The 22,998-nt window shown below is 36.8% G+C and overlaps 1 protein-coding gene across 17 annotated transcripts in view; it reads left to right on the plus strand.

The window, feature by feature from the left end:
* Positions 1-22,998, plus strand: part of BBX (BBX high mobility group box domain containing) — a 274,710-nt gene that overhangs the window by 110,965 nt on the left and 140,747 nt on the right. For 11 of the 17 annotated variants that reach the window (XM_047723582.1, XM_047723591.1, XM_047723575.1 and 8 more), the window contains 2 exons: positions 863-936; positions 10,887-10,936. The exons of 1 other annotated variant lie outside the window; for it this stretch is intronic. In XM_047723582.1, coding sequence (XP_047579538.1) covers positions 915-936; positions 10,887-10,936 — 72 coding nt within the window. In that variant the 5' untranslated portion in view covers positions 863-914. Of the gene's footprint in view, positions 1-862; positions 937-1,913; positions 1,938-10,886; positions 10,937-16,389; positions 16,508-22,998 lie in introns of those variants that run through there. 5 more of the 17 variants (XM_047723642.1, XM_047723653.1, XM_047723659.1 and 2 more) reach the window with 4 other exon arrangements.

Raw genomic sequence — 22,998 nt, forward strand, 5'->3', positions numbered from 1 at the left:
GTATCTGCGGTATTATTAATGTAAAATGTTCCATTTAATTTTTGTGGACAAACTTGCTGATTTGGATGCTCTTTCCTATATTTATTTCATCACTTTCAGCTATATATAAGTTTTTGGGTAACATTTGTCCCTGTGGATGTCTCCTGCTACTCCTCACTTTAAAAAAAAAAACAACAAACTATTGCTTCACACATTATTTGTAAAACATATAAAAAATAAATGTTGAGGGGCCCCTGGGTGGCTCAGTGGGTTAAGCCGCTGCCTTCGGCTCAGGTCATGATCCCAGGTCCTGGGTTTGAGCCCCACATCGGGCTTTCTGCTCAGCAGGGAGCCTGCTTCCTCCTCTCTCTCTGCCTGCCTCTCTGCCTACTTGTGATTTCTCTCTGTCAAATAAATAAATAAAATCTTTAAAAAAAAAAATAAATGTTGAGATATTAGTATCCTAACCACAGCTTATCTGGTTGTGTTGGTCCAGTCATGTAAAATAACTTGAATCTAGTTAGGATGTCAGTTTAACATCCTGATTTTCCACAGAATTTGCCTGTAATTCTGTACTTGATTTTTGCTAAAAACCTGAGAAATGATTTCCTGTAAATCTTTGTATCTGTAACTTTAATCTCAGAATTCCCATTGAATAATTTTAGTGACTTTTTGTAAAATTAAAGTTGACAATAAACACTTCAGGCTGCTTTCTCTAAAGCATTTAGCATAGGGATTTTTAATAATTTGCCCGATTTTGATTGTTTGGCTCTTACTCATTGTGTGGAGGGGTAATTTTGCAAAAGGACAAAAGTTTTTTTGTTGTTATTGGAAAGTCCTTCATGGCTCACCATTTAACCACTTTACTATGGGTCTTTCACAGAATCCTGCTACATCACAGAAGCTGGAAATTCTGATGTTCCATTAAAATCACAATGGAAAGTCTTGACTTGACCGGTAAGAGCAGCACTGCAGGTGCATTTTCCTTACCTAGAGGCAGGGAAGCAAGTCAACCATGTGGGAACCCTGTGTTGTCTAGAGCTGGTCTCAACTTATCCCCATCTGATGCATGCACCTTCCATGTTGATCAGGAAAGTGTGATAATTTTGTGTGGTTGTTTTTGTTTTGTTTTGTTTGTGAATTACTCTTTTTTTAAAGTGACTTTTCAGTCTCCATCATCAAGTAAGTTAAATTTTCCTTTAAAATCATGACTTTAAAAATATTAACAATTTCAAAACTCTGATTTGTTTCTCCACAGTAATGTGCTGTCGGTGAAAAGTCAATTTATTCAAGTCTTGAATACGTAGAGGTTTCATACCTAAGTAAATATTAAATCAGTCTATTCCCCATAAGATATTGTTGCTTGTACTGCCTTTGGCTTTGACTGAAAAATGAACCGGTATCAAAGCATTATGGAGTGTTCGTTTTAATCTACTAAAAATAATAGAGGCAGGTATAACAGTATTGTGAAACTGTTTTGAATTTGAAAACCACACAGTGAAGAAAAAGTTGAGGTTGTAAAGTATATATGTGTCAAATTACATCAGACTCTGAAACTCACAGATGCTGTAACTCTGTCTTCTTCTACATAAGTTGTTTTTAAAGCTATTTCTTTAGGAAAAAAGTTCTTTATGGTTTTAAGATATGGCAATAGTATTTTCAGATTAATTTTAATAATGGTTACGTAAATGGAGAGTTGTCTCAGTCTGGGAATAAAATGTGTGATTGCTTTACTGATGTCTGAACACTTGGTGGTGAACTTACGCGTTAAAGACAGGAATTTGATGTAAATGAAAATGAACAAATATAGTAAATATTTCTTAGTTGCAATTTTCAGGACATGAACTTACTCTCTGAGTAATTGAAAGTTAATCTTAAATCTTTCCTGTTTTTAAGTATTTTGATTTGTTAGCTTTTCAGATCTCTCTAGAGTACCTGTGGGCTACCTTCATGTTTTAGTAAGTAGATGACTGAATGTTGCTTTTATCATGCAAGTTTAAATATAAGGGTTCTGAGCCATTCTTTTGAAAGTCATTGTCTAAGATTATACATATATTATAAAATATGTCCCAATCTTCTCACTGGTATTAAGATTTTTTTCGTGTTTAAATATCCTAGTAAATACACATTCAAGCTAAATCAGACATATTTTAAATTCGCTGAATAAGAATACATCTATAGAAAGTAAAACTGGACACTTTATCTGCTCAGAAAACTGAATTGTTAAGCAGCATTAGTGCGGCAGTCTTTCGTTAAGTAGCCATCTGATCTATGATTTCTGAATGTTTATCAAATTATTTCAATAAAATATTTTTATTGACTATAAGAAATCGACACATTCATATTGCTGATAAAATTTAAGAAGCTTAAGATGACTCTATATACTTCTAGCTCACATTTACGGTCATCATAAAAACAGTATTAACTAAGAAATAGAAAAGATGCCATGTGAAACCAGGAGTAATTAGGAAGCAAATCCTGGAAGATGTTACATGAAAAAAGGATGCCAGGGCCCAATAAATCTAGGAAATATGGTTGTATCACTCAGCTTAGGCAGAGTTATGTTTCATTATCCAAAGAGTTCCCAAATCTTAGTGGTTTGTAACAGTAAAAATTATTCGTCACTCTTGTTCATCTTGGTAAATCTACTGCCCTGTCCTCAATGTCCTCTTTGTTCCTGGACCAAAGCTAAAGCAGCAGCCTCTCTGGGGTGCATACTCTTATTAAGGCAGAAGGAAAAAAAGGAATCATGGTAGAAATGTGACTCCTAAAATTATTGGTTGGAAGTAGCACATGTGACTACCTCTCATTTCACTAGCCGAACCATGTCGCATGGTCAGCCACTGTGTCACGGGGGAGGAGTGGCCTTTTAAGAGGGGATAGGCTAGGGAAAGTCTGATTGGGAGGCGCAGTGCATGTTTTAGCTTAATATCTGAATCCTATCTATGGCTCTTCTAGAGAGACAGGTACATGTGGTTTATTAACCTTCCAAGAAATCCATTCATTCTTTCCACTGAATCTCTTTAACGTTTAAATTATTTGGCCATGAATCCTTTCATTTTTGACATAGAACTCAGTGTGCTATGAGGCCCTATCTGTGACAAATTTTAAGGACTGAGGAATTCATACAATTCAAGAGTTTCTTGATGATTCAAATGTTAGAACTTTTCCCGTCACGGAATAAAGGGTTCTGGTATATATATTAGACTTACATTATTGTGTTATAAATAGCTGTGGGTTTTTTTGTTTTTGTTTTTGTTTTTTGGGCAGAGGGAGAGAGAGAAAATCTTAAGCAGGTTCCCATCCCCAGAGCAACATAGGGCTTGGTGTCATGATTCTGAGATCATGACCGGAGCCCAAATCAAGAGTTGGTGGCTTAACCATCTGAGCCACCCACATGTCCCATTGTGTTATAAGTAGTTTAAAAAAAAGTGAATGAAAATACCTGTAGCCTGGATCCTCTGCAGTTTGCACACAGAGTTAGAGAAGGAAAATACTGATCCTTAAGTTAATTTCCTATCAATGTGTAGTACTTTACAGAACTTTGATAAGTATTATCTAATTTGACGTAAGAAAAGGATGAGAAAATGGGTTCTTCTCTCTTTCCAGTGGTAATACAATAAATTTACCAGGCAATAGTAGCCAAATGCCTTTACTTATGATCAGTTTTTTTTTTTTTTAAAGATTTTATTTATTTGACAGAGAGAGATCACAAGTAGAGAGAGAGAGAGAAGAGGAAGCAGGCTCCCCGCCTAGCAGAGAGTCTGATGTGGGACTCGATCCCAGGATCCTGAGATCATGACCTGAGCTAAAGGCAGAGGCTTAACCCACTGAGCCACCCAGGCAGCCCACTTATGATCAGTTTTAAGAACCATCCTAGAGAGAAAGAATGCAGACACTGTAAAAAGGTTAACAGTTGTATTCCAGGAGTTTTCTAAGGTGCTCCAGCTGAGATCATAACCATTATACAGGAGCAGTGCGTCACTGTCTCTATAGTCTTCTAGCAAATGAGTAGGCGCACACAACTTCTCAGCCAATATTGGTTTGAGTAATCCCACAGGTATTATAACATATTGCTACCAGACCTGTGGAGTAAGATGATTTAAAAATGTAGGAGTGGCTAAATGATGCTGTGTTTGATAGTTTGTAGTTCCTTAAGACTGGGGGACTTAAGAGAAACTTTGGCACAAATCCTACTTCTAGAGCTTTTTAACTGAAAGAATTTAGGCGATTATTTAACCTCTCTGAAACTTTGTTTTCACATCTTAGTACAGGATAATGATCTCTACCTCATAGGACTAAGAATTAAATGAAGTATGTTGAGTACCCGATGCAGACCTGGGACATAGGGAGCAGTCGAGAAATTGTACTAAAAAAAAAACAAAGCTGTGGTCAGAGGTCAGGAATCTTGAACACAGCATAAAATACCATCCCTAGACCTCAGACTATATATATGTGTAAGATGTGTTAGTGTATGTACATGTAAACACAGACACACACCTCCAAGGGTTTTAACATATTGCCCCGAATGTGTAAGAATCTGTGTATTCTTCTACATTTCTACTGAAAATATTGAGTGTCTTCATTCTTAACACTGAGAGAAAGGGTGGACCCAGCAGAAATATTAGCCACCCTATGATCTAATAATTCACTTCTTACCACTGAAAATCTAGACGTTTAAGGACAGTGTGACATCCCTTCACTCTGAATATTAATGTGGTCAGTATCAAATCAAATTTGATAAAGTCTTGATGCAAGGTACAAGAACTGGAGACCGTGCCACTGAAGCTTTCTTTACCACGTAAAGCAAATGTTATTTGGTTTCAAAAGAATCAGCATTTCTGTCTCACAATTTTTAGTTACCATTTTGCAATGAGGGTTGAGTTATTTAGACTCCCTCAAGCCCTTCCCTGTTGACTTGGTTCCTCATACTCAGAATCAGGCACAACATAGTCAGTATCTTAAGATTCAAAGCTGTATGCTCTTTGTAAAATGATAGTTACATTTGTTTAATTTAGAAAAACATAAAATAATTTGGGGGAGTAAATTATTCTTCAAATTATTTCATATTCTTCTCTTTATAAATGGATCATCTTTGTTACCATCAGTTACTCATTCAGTTGGATTATCAGTAGCATAAAACTACCTAAAAAATCTAAACTCTTCAGTTTTAGAGACAAGATAGTCTGCTGGAGCCGCCATAACAAAATGCCACAAATGGGGCGGCTCCAACAATAGGTATTTATTTTCTCACCGTTCTGGGGGTAAAATCCACGATCAGGGTGCAGGCAAATTCTGTTTCTGGTGAGGTCTCCCTTCCTGGCTTGTAGACAGCCACCTTCTTCCTGTTTGCTCTCATGGCCTTTTTTCTGTGTGTATGTGGAGAGAGGGAGCTCTGGTGTCTCTTCTGTTCTGGAAAGGACACCAGTTCTGTTGGAGAACGGTCCCACCTATGAGCTTGCTTAACCTCTACGTACTTTTAGGGCCTGTCTCCCAAGTACATTGCGGTGTAGGGCTTCAGCATACGAATATGAGGGCAACTAATTCAGTTCATAATGGAAGTAGTTTTTTTTTTGTACCAAAGAGTGAAGTTAAAGTTTAAAAAAAAAAAAAAAACTTTCTGTGACTCTATAAACAAGGAAACCTCATTTATTACAGTCTAAAATTCTAAAAATATTATTGGATCTTGGAGGTGGGAGCCATTTGAAATTACTGAATTCATATTTCTTCCACTCTGAAGTCACTGTGCATGGAAATGAGTTTCATACAAGTAAAAGAATGAAGTCTAAGAACTGACAATCAGTGATTTGTATAATGGAGGAATTACATAATTGAAAATTGCTTTCCATATGTATTAGTTGGTTCTAGGAATATAATGTATTTGAAAATTAGGTTGAAGAATAACTCAATTACTCTTTCAGATTATATCTCTTTCTGTTTACTATAATCAAGCCAATTCACATTTTTTAGGGTGATTTTCTTTTACTTTATTAATCAGTTGTGAATTCAAACAGGAAAATGGCATATGGAGTTGTCCCTTGAACAAGGCCAGTGTTAGGAGCAACACTTCTTGCACAGTTGAAAATCTGTGTGTAACTTGACTCCACAAAAACTTGATCAGTGATAGACCACTGTTGACCAGAAGCTTTACCTGTAACATAAAGTGGGTTAACAGATATTTTGTGTGTTCTATGTGTTCTATACTGTATTTATATAAAATAAGGGAGAGGAAAATGTTATTAAAATCATTAGGAAGAGAAAATAACATTAACAGTACTGTATTGTGTTTATCCCCCCCCCCCCAAAAAAAAATCCATGTATATGACGTGGGCATGCACAGTTCAAATCCGTATCGTTCAAAGATCAGCTGTACTTAAGATTTTGGTAAACCGAAAGAAAAGATTCTGTGTTTGTAATAATGCCAACAGAAGTCACGGAGTCTTATATGTGTTATATGTACCTGTTTATTGTCCTGCCTCCCTCACTCCCTTCTTTATCCCTTTTTTCCTTCCTCTTCCTTTCCCTTCTTTCCTCTGATACGAGCTTGTAAGTTAGGTAATGGTTGCTGGAATTACTCAAATAATAGTCCAAATACAGCTCACTGACCATCTGTGTAGTACTTCTTTCTACTTTACAGTAGCATACTTTTCTAGTAGTAAGTCAGTTGGTGGATGTTGAGGATTAGTGACATGTAAATAGTACATTTACTTGTTGGATATTGACATAGGCTCAACTTAACTTAGTTTTATCTTTGAATTTTGTGTAAGTTTACATATTTTGTCAGTTGAATGTTTTCAGTTTCTGATGATTTGATACCTATCTAAAAAAGAAAATAGAATAAAAAAGAAAGAAACTTTGGAGACTTTAAACACCTTTGTGTAAAAATAATGTTAAATAGATTTGTAAAACTTATCACCTCACCTTGTGTGTTTACAGGTTATTAAAGGATAAGCTTTTAAGTAGCAATCTAATTTTGTGGATGTTAGTTTAATCGACTGAAAGGTATTTTAACTCTTAGCTACTCTTGATTTCAGTTTCACTGTGAAACTATTTACAAGAATGACACAAACTCAAAATCGTTGTACATAATAAATTTCAGCAATGTATTTCTTCTCCACAGTGGAATCAGTTTCTTGATTTTGATGTTTACTAGTTAAGGACAGCATAAATAAATTCAGGCGTGACTTTACTCCATGCATTAGTATTCCCTAAAACAATGGGTAAATTAAGTATTTTTATACTGACATTGGTATTCTCTTTGATCTCTGTTACAGAGAAGTGCATTTCTCCAGGAAAATAAGTGGATCTAATGGTGCCAAATTTCTCATAAGATAGCTTTCAGAATTTCTGTGCATTTTAGTATAAAATATATATTGCATTTACTGGATATTCTGTACATACACGTGTAAGTATAAATAGTATGTATGAGTATATGCATGTAGTTTATTCGGAGAGCTAAAGGACTTAATTTTACACTAGAGAGTCTGTTTTTTTTTTTTTTTTTAAAGATTTTTATTTATTTATTTGACAGAGAGATCACAAGCAGGCAGAGAGTCAGGCAGAGGGGGTGGGGGAAGCAGGCTCCTTGCTGAGCAGAGAGCCCGATGCGGGGCTCCATCCCAGGACCCTGAGATCATGACCTGAGCCGAAGGCAGAGGCTTAACCCACTGAGCTATCCAGGCGCCCCTAGAGAGTCTGTTTTGTTCATGGCTGCATCCCCAAAACCTAGGAAAAGTCTCTGGCACATGGAAGTTGCTTAGGAAACATTTGGTAATTTAGTATTACCAGTGTTCATGTTTCGTTGATCTTGTATGCCATTAAACTTGCCATTAATAAGCGTCTCCTGGTCTACCTGCAGATAATTATTTTTCCCAGTCTGAATTGAGGGAGAGAAGCTGTTCTTCAAAAATAAAAGTCTCTCTGTGCTTTTAGGTTGATAGTTAGTCCCATAATCAATAAGTGTTAAAGGGCTGAAGAACTTAAAATGAGTAGCAAAAAACTTCTGGGTGCCTATTGACTCATTTATAGTGTGCATTGAGTCATCAAGAGTTCCTTAAGACCTTGGCCAAGTAATTCTCTAACAGTCAGTGCGTGCCCCTGTGAGTGGAGTGCATGTGAATGTCCTGAGATTTAGGGTAGGCATATTGGTTCACCTGGGCTTAAAGAGATGCTGCCTGGTCCCTGGATTCAGTTAATATGTACCAAAAAGGTAGGCTGAAGTCCACCCTTAGGTGTTTTATTCTTGCGGGGGTGGGCCGTGGTGGTGGTGGTAATTTTAGGGCATTTCTCTATTTGAATTAATCTCTGAGATATGGATAAGAATATTGTGTTCTGATTTTATTTAGACTTTCACAAATTGGTTAGTTTCTTAATTGTTAAGAAATTGTTAAGAATTGTTAAGAATTGACAATTCTTAATTGTCTTCTTAATTGTTCCTTGAAATTGAATTTGCAGTTGTTCTGCCTCTTCCTTGGTTATATCATTATTCTTAAAAAGCAGTTGAATTCTGTAACTATTTCCGTGTTCCTTCACCTTTACTCTAAGACCATTTATTACCAAAGGTCTCTCCATGGCACAAAATGTTCCACTCCAGATGATGTTTTGAGGCACTGAACGTTACTGTTAGGCTCTTACAGAACACAGGTTTCTTGAGAGAGCCAGCCAGATGGGAAGGAACTGGCTTCTGAACAAGGCCTAAATAATAAAAAGCTACCATTTATCGGATGAACACTGTTCTAAACACTTTGAGTTCTGCCACATGAATTCCAGTGACGGTGAATTGCCAGGTTAGAGGCACGGAGACCTGCAGAATGGGAGGCGTGTCCACGTACAGGGTAGTGTGTGCCCCGGTATCCGTCCATCCATATCGCGGCACCACCTGGATGAACACAGAGTGACACTCGGAACTGCACCCTTCCTATAGTTTTTGAATACCTGCTGTGTTTTCAGCATTGTTAGTTACTAGTTCTTGATACTAGATCCATTCTAATATGACAGGGAGGTTTGAAATCAGTAGCTGCAGACAATCTCCAGTGGTTTTTGTTCTGTTTGATGAAGCAGATGGTCCATCTTTCATTTGGTAACGTGAACACTTAAAGGAATGATAGTTTCCAGGTTTGTAAGTTTTGTTGTATCTGTTAAAGTGGTGGGTTTTGCTGTTCTTTATTATTCACGGAGACGTGTCACTTGCTTAGAGAACATAAGATAAATCTCTCTAATAAGGCTCTTCTAATATATCTTGTTGATGGGAAAGGTGTCCCAGTTTTGTCTCTCTTTATAGTTTTAATCATCACAGTCATAGAATTTTTTACAGATTATTCCTATTATAATAAAATATTACACACATTTGAGTTTATGATGTGTCTAGGAAAAAGTATTCTAGAAGTTTTACTTCATATTGCTTATAAACATTCTTATTCTTGCCTCTAGATGACTGTTCCTTCCTGGAGATTAATATGAATAGGCAAACACATAAAGGTTTGCTTATGGACGACGGATTTAAATGTGTCACTTTTGTTTGAGCTGTAGCTTGATCTCTTAGAAACGTGGTCTATAGAGTGAGCTGGACTCAAGGCTAAATCTGACTCGGCTTTTAATTGTGATGGCTTTTATTGTGATTGCAATGTTGGAAAGTTACCTAGATGCATCTGTGAAATGGGGTGAACACTGATCATTGAAGGCTATAGTGAGGATTAAAAGTGTTGGAGGGGGCAGTGCCAGTCCGGCTCTTGGCAGGCACTGTGAAGAAAGAAAATGTGTTTGTTCGCAGAAAGGACAGTAAACCGAAAGTGGACTTGGAGTTGTTTGCTTCTTAATTGTTCCTTGAAATTGAATTTCAGGAATTTTTTTGGTCTCCATTCACAAGAGAAATACCCAGCTTCAACATGCATGTCTTTATTATATCAGAAGTCTTTATTGAATGTAGGATGGACTTGCTTTAAATCATTAGGAAAGAATAAGGTTTGCTCTTTATATTGTTAGATACTTTAAAATATCTTCTACACAATCATGTGATAGAAGTTTGATTTTTATACTTTCCCCTAATTAATATTGCAGTTTTATTAAAGCCCAATCAAAGCTGAAACTTATGAAAGTATTAAGAGATAAGTCATCTGTCATTTGGAGGATTATAGTTATTTTAGGACTATTATCACTCTATACTCTTGGTATTAACAAAATTACTACCTCAAACAAATAAATTATGTAAGCATAATAGTAAATTTTTATAATTTACATAATTTTCTTCCTAGACTGTAATTATCTTAACAAAGCAAGGAAATGTATTGTGAATTCTTAATGACTTTTAAAGTATGAGAGCCTTTTTCATAAATGATCTTCACCTGATAAAAAATTTAAAATTTTTAGTTAAATGGTTAATTCAGTCATGAGCTGACTCTGCTAGTTTATTCATAAATTAGAAAAGCAAAATTTCTCTTCATTTTTAGATCACTGGCTTAGCATTTCACAATTGATCTAAGAGAAGAAAATATTTTTCTACATCTTGATAATTTTCATGCACATGAGCATGAACTAATACACCTTGGTCTTTTATCTAATATCAGTAGGTATATTAATTTTGAATATGAGTATAATTAACATATTTATTAACTTTGAATATCTCTAATTAATATATCTAAACTTGTTTTGAGGATAATCATCTGTGAAAATACCTTGATTCCTTCTAAAATCTGCTCTGTCAGCATGTATGTTAGGTGTTTGTGGTCTTTTTATAGCAATTTTTCTTTTCCTAGTTGAATATGTGTGCATTCTAACCATAACAACCATGGATCTTATAGAGTGCTTATATACTTTTAAAATTATTAGTGTATATTGAAATTCTAAACCTTTCTGGCCCACCTATGAGAGTGTTTGCGCTCTTTCTTCAGCTCTGTTTTATTTCTTTTTAGAACCTGAACTGCCTTCAGTAATTTTACTGGAAAAAATATTTTGTTTAAAGGTAAAGTAATGTATTTTCTGTTCCTCTGTTTGTTTAGTAAATATTTACTGGACCAGTGTGCAAGTCAGTGTGTTAGTGTCATAGTCGCACTATGATAATAGAAGGGGACCTCTAAGCAGGAAAGAGGGACAAGCTTCATTAAGAATTGAGGAAGGTTTTAAAGATTTTATTTATTTATTTGACAGAGATCCCAAGTAGGCAGAGAGGCAGGCAGAGAGAGAGAGAGAGGAGGAAGTAGGCTCCCTGCTGAGCAGGGAGCCCAATGCAGGGCTCCATCCCAGGACCCTGGGATCATGACCTGAGCTGAAGGCAGAGGCTTTAACCCACTGAGCCACCCAGGTGCCCCAAGAATTGAGGAAGGTTTTAAATCTCAGGTAAGTATATCAAGGAAGACTACCCAGAGGGAAAAATACAGAAGTCTGGAAAAACTGAATTAGATCCCTTTTGCCAGTTGGATGGCATGTATATATAAAGGTAGAATGGGAAACCTAGAAAAAGCTAGACCTATGAGGGCCTTGAATATCAGAGTGAGTTTATTTATTTCCTCCTTAAAGGCAAATGAGCCACTGGAAAATTTTGAGCAGATGCAATTCAAGGGATGGATTGGAGGGGAAAAGACGAGGTAGGTATTGGAAAGATTGATTTAAGGGAATTTGGCAAATCCTAGTTAAGAGGAAATTGTTCTTCTGGATGGAACCACCATGAGAGACATGTCTGGATGTAGTTTGAAATATTTTAGATTGAGATATTCAACTCATAAAATCAAATAAGTCTTTTTTCCAATTTGCAGGGCAAAAATTGATATTCAGTTTTAAGGATTCCTTCAATCTTCATTGAAGATTTTCGCAAACACTCAATACCTGCTACTGTTTGGCTTCTGTATGTGTGTCTGCGTGTCTTTAGTGATTGTACATTTAGCTTTCACTGTGTTTCTCAAAGAATACACTTTCTGCCCTGTCACTTGAACCAAATTACTAACCTGTAGGATTTGGCAACAGATTGACCTGGTACTGGGACTGTGGAGGGATCATAAGAGGAAAGGAAGAAGTGAGGGTGTTGAAAAGGAAGTCAAAGCTAGGTTTTTAATTTAAGCATGGGTGTTCAGATAGTACAGTTACCAGAAGTAGAGAGTAGTAGAAACTAATTTTGGGGGGATAGAGTTTAGGATGGATTGGATTTGAAATGCAAAGAGGACATCCACGTGATTATGTATAGGCTATAGTTACAGATTGATAAGGGTTTGGCAGAGATTCAGGCTAAAGATAAATAGAACTCAGGAAAGAGGTAGAGCTTAAAGTTCGAATATTGGTAAAAGTAGAAAATATGGCAAAGACAGAACTTTGGAGAACACCTACCTATTCTTTTTTAAGAGAAGTCTAAAGGAAGGAAAAATAATCAGATCTTTGGGAGGGGGTTGAGGGGGGTGAGCAATAGAGTACAGTACCAAAGAAGATGGGGAAGAATTTTCAACAAAAATGTTGAAAAATATAGAGAACTCTAAATGCCCCCAAACAGTGTTTGGGTTAGGTGATTTGAGGGTCCTTTGAAGAAAGCATTTTTTGTGCAGTGATCAAGTCAGAAGCCACTTTGTATAGCATTAGCAGTATTCCCTGTTTTATTGCCACATTCTTGATTTTCTTTTTTGCTGAAACTATGTTAGGCCACTGTTTTTGTGGAGTAGCGTATAATGACTTAGAGAGCACTCCCTGGGAGCACAGAACTGATCTTCTATAAATGTAGTTTTAATATTCTTTTCTTTAGATATTTTATCTCAGGCTGTTTCAATTAAAAACTTATCCAGGTGCTAATATCATTTTCTCAAATGCACTGAAATGACTTTATTTAAAATATCATCAGCAAACTACTTTGTAAATGCCTCTCCCATAAGACTTATATTATAATTGACACTGCAGAAGGATAAATAATGAATTCCCTGTCATTGCCAGCTCTTCTTTTACACGAAGTACAGTGATGCTTTCTATAGGGCCCACTGGTTTACTAAAGATCCTGTCGAAAACTCTTTGGTGTAGGAGGCCACTTGTATGTGAAATTTCTAGAGAATCTGATACGTGGCCACTTTTGTTTCCATCTGCAGAAAATAGTTATAAGGGGATACAAGATTCACCATAAGTTAGCAGTAATGATTATAATGATGAAAACGGCAATTGTCATCATTTGCATTTTTCTCTCTGTTGTGTACGTGTGTAGGAGTGTATTTTTTCTAATCTTCACAGTGACTCTTAAATGTGTAGGTCTCATTATTCCCATTTTGTACATGAAGGAACTGAGACTCAGAATATTTAGTTTGTCTGAACTTTTTGGCTTACTAAAAACAGAGCAGGATTCTAATCAGCTTTTTCTTTCAAGACTATGTTCTCTATGTGGCCCATGCAGTTATATGAATTATTTGAAAGTTGAACTTTAACACCCTTAACAGCAACTACTCACTGTGGTTTGGGAGCTCAGTACCTCATTATTTTCTTACATTTTCCCCTCCAACTAAGGAAGAAGAGAGATCACTTTTATTTGCTTAATATGTTGCTATTTGCCATTGTTGCTTGTCAGGTACTTTTCTGTGTATTTAATACTGTTACATACATGGTTAATCCTTCACATCAGCTCTATGAGAGGTGGATGTATTTCCCCTCAACATTTTGTTATGAACCTTTTAAATATCATTGTACATTCACATACTCACCACCTAGATTTGACCATTAACATTTTCATTATGTTATTACAGATCTATAACCTGTCCATCATCGATTTATTTTTGACTCAGTAGCAAGTAAATTAAAGACATTACTACCCCTATCATAAGTATTTCAGGATGTCTGTTATTGACTGTAGTTCACTATTTATGTACAACTTTTTTTTTTAAAGATTTTATTTATTTATTTAACAGAGATCTGACAGACATCAGAAGTAGGCAGAGAGGCAGACAGAGAGAGAGAGGGGGAAGCAGGCTCCCCGCTGAGCAGAGAGCCAGATGTGGGGCTCCATCCCAGGACCCTGGGATCATGACCCGAGCCAAAGGCAGAGGCTCAACCCACTGAGCCACCCAGGCACCCTGTGTACAACTTTTTTGATCTGAAATTAACATTCAGTTAAATGCACAGATCTTAAATGTACATTCTCTGAATTTTGATAAATGCGTACACCTATGTAACCCCCAATACCTATCAAGATACAAAACACTACTATTGGTAGGTGTCTTTTTTATTCACAATTTGTAAGTGAGGAACCTGAAGCACAGAGAGGTTAATGATCTGCCTAAGATCATAACTGCCAGTAAGCTGCAGAGCAAGAACTCAAACTTTTAGTCTGGTTGCAGGGTTTGTTCTCCTAACCACACCACCATATTGTCCATGGATTAGCCTCACATGTTCAGGTATCCTTTACATACCATTTTTACAGATGTGATGTTTATTTTTTACATAGGCGTATGTAGACACAGAAGTAGTATGTTTGGGACTAGAGTAGAAATGCTCTTCTAGAAATGCATCAGTTCCTTTGCAGGAAGTTTGTGGCAGTTTAAGAGGGAAACGAACTCCTTTCGTTGAAATACTAGGGTGCATCTCTGTATAATAAATAACTCTGGTTTTACCTGGGTCCTTGTTTAATTTTTCCGTATATAAAGTCACAGTTAATTTCCTAGTGACTACACTGAGGTTCAGGAAAATCCTAAAGTGCCACTTGAATAATTAAGGGTAAATGATAAACAGTATAGCTTTGTGTTAAGCATAGTTTTGCTCTGTTAATAGAGAATTGTTCATCTATGTGTGGTGTATATATAGTACCACTCAGTGTGATAGCTCAGTCCCCAAAATAATGGAATTAACCAATTTAGGATTTATAGCTATGAAATTTATGAAGTTTTTTAACATGAATGGAATTCCTTGACCTTTCCAAGTAAATTGCATAAAAATATGAATAAGGACTGGAATAGATTAATTTTTTTTTTTTTGTAAGACTTAGGTATACCATCCCTATGTAAATAAATCGTATCTCTTTCCTATGTTGTGTTCACATCAAAAGATGTATCTGAAAACTTGACTGGTACTCTTTATCACTCTCCAAATGATGACAGAGCAGCCATTATATTTAAAAAAAAAATTCTAAGTATTGCTCAGAAAGCAGTTTAAATAAACAAAAGCATGTAGTTAGCAAAACCTAGCTAGTCACTAGAGGGCAGAGCAGTACTATATTTCAGGTTTTATTTGAAAATTTGTGGTTTAAAAATTACTGAACATAGAACAGTATACCAGTGCACAACTAAATAGAAATTTTTTTGTATTATTATCTTGTCTTGCTGTGAAATCCAATAACATGCTTACCCTTGTATCAAAGGAGATTTTCTGGCAATTACATTGCTTTCAAAAGGGCATGATTATTTAGAAGAGTTTAAGTATCCCTCAAGAGAAAAATACTAAGGCTTAGGAGGAGTGATGCATTAAATCGTTTCTACTATAGTACCCTGAAATCGGATTACATGCAGTATATACTTTAGATGAGACATTATGACAGATTAAGTTTGAGACAAGCTTACTAGTATTAGATTTAGATTTAAAGAATTCATTGAAATGTGGAAATTTTTAATCCTTTCAGCTGAAATGTGTTGAATCATTAAGACTTTGAAATTACCAAATTGTTAAAGCAATGAACTAACTCTAGCTCCTTTTTTAAAATCTTAAAATTCTGTCAGGTCACAGTCACTTAATTTCATTTGTTTGAAATTTTTTAATCATTCTGGTATATTTTCATTAGGACTTACTTTTTCTGATAGATTTTTAAAATAAAGGAAGCTCTGAGCTAATTTCCTAGCGAGTAACCTTAGTAGTTCAGTATCCCAAAAGATAGAAAATTTTACTTTGAATGTATAGTTTGGATTTCTATGATTTATATAGGATTCATTTCTAATAGAGAACATGGGATGTCAGAAAAAGCACTGGATTTTGGAATCCAGAGATTCAAGGCCCCAGTTCTCATCTTTTTGCTTTACAACCTTGAACAAATCACATTACTCCTCTGAAGTAACCATTTTATAAATTGGAGAATTGGGAAAAGTATTTTTTTTTAATTTACAGCTGTGTTGTTTTGAGGACTGTGTCTGTGTGTGTGTGTGTGTGTATATATATCTCCAAAGATAAGACTATAAAGACAGATTTTAGTAGGTGATAAAATAAGGTGAGAAAAATCTTAGAAATAACTCTGAAATGGATATTATCTCATAAATGCAGTAACACGACGGCACCTGTTACATGATAAATGTTGTTTCCAAGCCAAAGTGAGAGGGTCAACCTCTTCCCTGTCTCTTGAGTGTCTCTGGCTGCTTAATCTCTCTGTAACTCCTGACTCTTTCCTTTCTCTTACACTTTACTCTCTGTTTATTTCCATGTTTCCTCTCTGTTTCTCCTGACTGTCTTTGGTCTCTCTCTGTGTTTTTCTTGTCCCAGGCACCCTCAGGAAGACCCCAAGCCTCTAGCGGTACCTGGTCTCATCTTCAGCATGTTTATAGATGTGGAGGATTCCCTGGGATATTGAGAAATACCAGAGGCGCATTGTTCTCCTGTAGTAAGTCCATCAGCATTTACTAAGTGACTACTGTTAACAGAGCACAGCTGGCGAGGCTTTGGGCAAGGAAGAATGAGTCAGGGCATAGCTCAGAAGAAAGAAATTTGTAAACTCTTCTCAGTATCTTGTAGGCTAGAGACACGTGCAAATGAAAACAACAACAAAAGAAAAAGTTATCAAATAATTATGTAGATGAGTCGTGTTGTTCTGTGTGCTGCAGAGGCCCAGAGTTAAGGGAGTAGAGAAAACCAGGTGGTATCAATCAGGTTTCCTGCATAAGTTTAAAATTAGGTTTGAAGTATGGCTGGAAGAAAGATGAGGAAAGAGAGGGTGGAAGTGAGTAATTTCTGTGGGGCTTCGCCAGCCTGTTGGCTTGCCTGTAAGGGAATCCCTGAGGGTAATGAGATAAGAGCATGAAGTTGTAACCTACCAATACTGAACTTTGCTTCAGCTCCCAGTCTTAGAGAAATTCAAGTTATGAAAGGAAGTACAACCAAGTTGAGACTTTGCATAAATGTTAGCTGTTGCCAGTTTTAGAATTTGTAGAGTTGAAGGGTAAATTTTGACTATAAAATAATAAAGTACATATGCCATAAAATTAGGATATGCCATTAGAATATGATCTAGGGATGCATTGTGGACAAGAGGATGAGCTAGAATAGTAAATCAGTATAACAAATTTGTTGTCTTGTGCTAGAAATCTATTTTTGTCCTTAATATTTTATTTTATTTTTTTTAAAGATTTTATTTATTTATTTGACAGAGAGAAATCACAAGTAGGCAGAGAGGCAAGCAGAGAGAGAGGAGGAAGCAGGCTCCCTGCCGAGCGGAAAGCCGGATGTGGGGCTTGAACCCAGGACCTGGGATCATGACCTGAGCCGAAGGCAGTGGCTTAACCCACTGAGCCACCCAGGCGCCCCTCCTTAATATTTTAGATAGTCCTACCCTACAGATCCACTGTGGTTTTCAGAGTTGGGAACCTTGGCTTGCTGTCACCCACAGAACATTGAATCTCAGTTTCCTCAGATAGAAGCTAAGGATGAAAATACTGACCTCAGAATTGTTAATGTGAATTCAGTGATATTTTGAATTCTCGAGTGCATGATAGCTACTGCTTATTACTTGCAGACACTTAAAAAGCATTTTTAAAGTAGTAAAATACCGAGAGTTTTTTTTTAAATAGAAGCAACCCCCATTGTATTCAGAAAATGCTGTATATACAGGGAATATTTATAATGTGGGGTAAGATACAAAGAATAACATTAACATGAATACCTGAGTACCTACTACTGACTTAGGAGACAGAGCTGTCCCTGGCCCCAGTCCCTTGTATCTCTTTAACCTTGCCCGCCTCGCTGCCTGCCCAGTGCTAGATGTTGAGTTTATTACTTCCTTGTTTTTCCTGGTCGTATTTTTCACATATTTATGTATCCCCTACATGGTTTTTGCTTGTCTTTGAATTTTATATAAGTAATGTAATACTGTTTTCTTATGCAGCCTCTTTTTTCACCCCAGCATCATGTTTCAGGGTCATCCTTGCCTATACTTGTAATTCACTTATCATCATTGTCTGAAAATACTACAATTTGTCTACTTTCTTTTGATGGCCATTTTAGATTATTTCCAGATACTGTGTTATTAGAGATAAAGCTGGAGAGGGAAAATTCCTGGGAATCCTGTTCATGCCCCTGATGTACATATTCTGTCTCTAGGATATACGTTCAGGAGCGTAGCTGCTGTGTCACAGGGTATGCCCACCCCAGAACTCTACACGAGAATGGCAAATGGATTTCCATAGAGCTTGTTACATTTTTTACTCTTTCTAGCCTGATGTGTCTTTCTGTAGTTCCCTAAAATGCCAAGATTTTTGTTGAAAGAATTTTGTAAGTTTCCAAATAGCACCACTTAACAATAAACCCTGATGAGCTATTTTTTAAAATTAGTTTTATCTTTCGCAGCAGCTGCTTTTCTTTGTTACAGTTTTCCAATTGTCACTTGTACCTTTTCTCAAACCCACTGAAGTCAGACATCCTGAAATAGCTGGGTGTGTTTGCTAGCTAAGTTTTTTTCTCCCAAGAAAACCACATCATAATAATGTGATGTTCTCATGTTAAATGAAAATTGTTAGCTGTTCCTGACTTCCAAAGACAGTTTGGGCAGAGAAATGTATACATCTTTTACTGATTTCTTTTTTCCTTAATTTGAGTTGAGAGAGACAAAGAGTGACCCAGAGAGGGCCATTTGCAAGCTGCAGTGACTTAACCTGTGTTTTGTTCTGCATTGTGAAAATCCCCAAAGCTCGGGTAAATGTGATTCCGCTTGTATTTCCACTCTCTCCCCTTTTCTGACCTTCACCCACTTCTGTTTTTCTCAGCCAGTGCTTCTTTTGAATGTGATTATATTTCTCCACTCCTTTCTGGTCTCCATATCCCAATTCTTCCAGCCTTATGATAACTCTGTACCTGGTGGTGCATAATGTTAGTTGGTCAGTCTCAGTATTCTGCCTATCCTCAGGCAGAATAGTTGCCATTACCTATCACATTAATTTTCGGAGGCTTTCCAGTAGTGTACCAGGATCTAGCCAAGTGCCTAGGACTTACTATTCATTAGATGTTTATTGAATGAGGAAAGGAATGATAGAAATGTGTGAAAAGCACTGAGATGTCTTTTTCTTGCTCAGCAGTAATTTCCCCAAACACAGTGGGCAGAAATCATGTGTACTGAAAACACTTAGGCCCATGGGTAGCTTTCTAAACCATAAGCAGTTATTTTTTCTTGCTTCACTCTGTTTTGTTTTTTTTTTTTGAAAAATGAGAGCAGTAGACCAGTGATCTGTAAGGTTCCTTTTGACTCCAGCATTTTGTATTCTGTCTTCAGTTGAAATGAAGATTAGTTTCTCTCTGGATGTCTAGGCGCCACTACCAAAATCCGAAGCCATCCACTTCACTGGGCTTGAGGCCCATGACTGTATCACAGCAACCTGTCAGTCATTGTCTCCTGTAACCACAGCAGGTGGGGCATACACTGAACTTTCCCTTCCTCCCTTTGTTATTTAGGGTTGATTTGTTCTAGAGTAAGAATACATTTATATCATTCTTTGTAAAAGTGTGTTGAATACCTTTGGCTTCCCAGTTTTATTCACCAGGTTGCCCTGGCATTGTTCAGTGTAAAAACCTTAAGTTCTGCCCCCTCGTTCTTCCCCCTCTTCCTCCTCCAGCCCCACAACTGTGTCCAGGGCATTTTGTCCTCCCCTTTGTTATTTGCTGTATGACTTACCAGATGTCTTTTGTCATAGTCCAGTTACCATCTTTGAGTCAGTGTTGATTTTTACTGTTGGGCCTTTCCCTGGGGTCAGGTCGGTCTATAGTCATCTGGTGTTAGAAGAAGCAAGTTGCCCCTTTCTTTCTCCTCTGGTTTCTCTGCTTGGGACTCTCAGCGCCTTTCACTCCATCTAACCCATAGCTGTTGCAGAGACTCTAAGCGTGTTACTTGTCAAGATTTCTTTTTCTCTTTCTTTTTCTTTTTTTTTTTTTTTTAAACAAATTTATTTATTTATTAGCATGAGTGGGGGAGAGGGGCTTAGGGAGAAGCAGGCTCCCCACTCAGCAGGGAAGCCCGACATCTGGTTCAGTCCCAGGACCCCGGGATTATGACCTGTGCCAAAGGCAGACACTTAACCAACTGAGCCACCCAGCCACCCCTAGACTTCATTTTATGACTGCCGCTGAACTCTGGATCAAAGGCAAAGGAGCAGACTACATGGAGCAGGGGGCACAAAGTCCGTCTTAACTTTATATAAATTGTAAGCACTGCGCAGTCACTCCTGAGGGTCCTGGCCATAGACCTGTGCGTTTGACTATGTACCAAGATCAAGTAGGTTTTTTCTGACTTTTATGCATGAACACCAAAAAATGTAATCTTGTTACAATGTTATGAATCTGCTTTGTGAAAAATCCTCTGTAAGTCTGACAAATTTTAGGTTAAGAAGTGAATAAGGCAAGAGAAGAATTTTGTAACCAAAAAAAGAAAAAAAGAAGATAACTTCTTCAATGAAGGATCTATTTGTAATAATAATTCTGAATCAAATTTGGAATTAAAAAAAAATCTTTTTTTTTTTTTTAAGATTTTATTTATTTATTTGAGAGCGATCACAAGCAGGCAGAGAGGCAGGCAGAGAGAGAGAAGGGGAAGCAGGCTCCCTGCCGAGCAGAGAGCCTGATGCGGGGCTCGATCCCAGGACCCTGAGATCATGACCTGAGCCGAAGGCAGAGGCTTTAACCCACTGAGCCACCCAGGCGCCCCAAAATCTTTTTTTTTAATGTTAAATTATTTACTACTGAAAGCCCAATTGTTAACCACCCACCTCCAGCCTCCATGCACATAGAAGACTCAAGATTTACTGGGCTGTCCAGCCATGAAGAAGAAGAAGCCATACTATCTGTGATAATTCACCCTTCCTAACTGCTTACTGTACAAACTCTATAAAAACACATTATGCCAGATGTTCTCTTCTCAAAAGAAGCAGTTAATACCATCCTATCTCTAGAGGAACAGATTATGTTTTGTTCCTGAGGAATGCAGGAAAACATCTTTTATGTTTAGAAGGGGAAAATGGGAGAAATTACCTGACATGAAAACTTTACTCACTCAAACCAGTCTTAAATTGTGTTTCTGATTAATGTAAAAGATTTGACCTGTTCAGTATTCACATTAATATTTTAAATTACCAGTTATAAAAGTCTCTTTTGTAGTACTAATTCACTTAGTATTTTATTAATTTAGATAGGCTTAAAGTACTTTAGAAAACCTACAGTACTCTTTTAGTATTCTTGTTTTAAAGTTTTTTTTAAAGAAAAGTGTATATTCTCTAATGACTAAGTTGCAGCAAATGTTGAAAATACACTATCATGTTAATAAGTTGGATTATCCTTAAATATAGTACAAAGTTTATGAATATATATAATCATTTGGTATAAAATTTCTTTCAGAATCTAAGAAGCGCATATATTACAGATTGTGCTTTGAATGGGCTTAACTTTCATTGAAAGGGGCATTTTTGAATGCTAAATTAAGAATTAAGTTTCAACTAGATATTAATTTTTACTCTTGTGTTATTTGTTATACAGCGAAGCCAGTAATACATATAAAATAAATTCAGAGTTGGGCTTCATGTAATTAATCGTGTGATTATACAAAATCTGCATTTATGCATTTGTATTACTGAAAAGCATCTTCTTAAAATAGTTCTGAATAGCTTTATTCAAATGTAGGTGTTGCTGGAATGACAATATTCATTTTGTCTGGTAGTTTATATCTGGCTTACAAAAACAGTGAAATACTCAGATGGGTCTATCATTTTGAGGAAGCAATGATTAGCATTGCCTGTTTTCCTGAAGTTAATTTCCCAGTATATTACCGTTCATTATCTTAGCTGCAAAATCCACATTTCTAAAGGGCTAACTAGATTTTATTAAATCTGAGAAATAAGTCACTGAATTTTTTTTTATATAAAAACAGTAGAGCAGACAGTAGAGCACCCACACTTTTTTTTGTTCCTTCGTGCCTTGAGGAATCAGGACTCCTCAAGGAAGCTCAGTTAACATAGTGCCGTTAAAGATAACAAATACGGTTTTCTTCTGTGTATATTTCTCCCACCGAATCTTACTCAAAATCTGTAGGTTTCTTTTCTGCTTCGCCAGTGGACTCTTTACTCCTTTTCCCTATGTTAGCCAAGCACCATGTCTCTTTTGAATGATGGCATCATTGCCCTAAGTTAAGGTTTGTTTTGAGCTTAGCGTTATCTTGGCTGCTGTTTTCATCCATTTATGCTGTTTTCATCCATTTATAGTTATTTGCTGTTACTTAACCCTTACATTGGTTAGATGGCAGCATTAATTTTCTGCAAGTCTTAAGCTGCCCTTTTAACTGCCACCTGTATCGTGTGTTCATCAATGAATAACCTGCCCTTGTGAAGAACCATTCTGAACCTAGGGTAGGTGGCGCTGTGGAGCTCTTGAGTCCATGAGGTAGATCACCGGGCCAGGAAGGAGGAGAGGTTCTGATTTTCTCTCAGTGGAGTTGTCCAGTGTCTGGTCAGCTGTTCTGTCGGGTTTAAAGCCCATCAAGACAGCCATTCTGATACTCTTAACGGAGTTTACTCAAGGATCGATTTGAGCATGTTTCTTTTTGCTTCACTTCTAAAGCTGTGCCAGAGATTTTCTGTGATCTTGGGAATTATTTGCACTTAAATGATCTCAAAGACTGTTTTCATTGAAAGGTTCTGGCCCTTTATACTTAGTAAGGATAGTGAAATCATGATGGGATTGTGTTCTCCTATTTATTCCTCTACATTTTTCTGGGCACTTCACAGACCAAGAGGGATCCCCACCCTTCCTCATCCGCTCCTTTCCAGTTAGACTTCATAGTTATGGCGAGGATGAACTGTGAACAAGTTACAGGATTTAAATCTGTGATTTTCAGTAGGAGACTTT

The sequence above is a fragment of the Lutra lutra genome, chromosome 1 (genome assembly GCF_902655055.1).
Source record: "Lutra lutra chromosome 1, mLutLut1.2, whole genome shotgun sequence".
Classification (NCBI taxonomy): domain Eukaryota; kingdom Metazoa; phylum Chordata; class Mammalia; order Carnivora; family Mustelidae; genus Lutra; species Lutra lutra.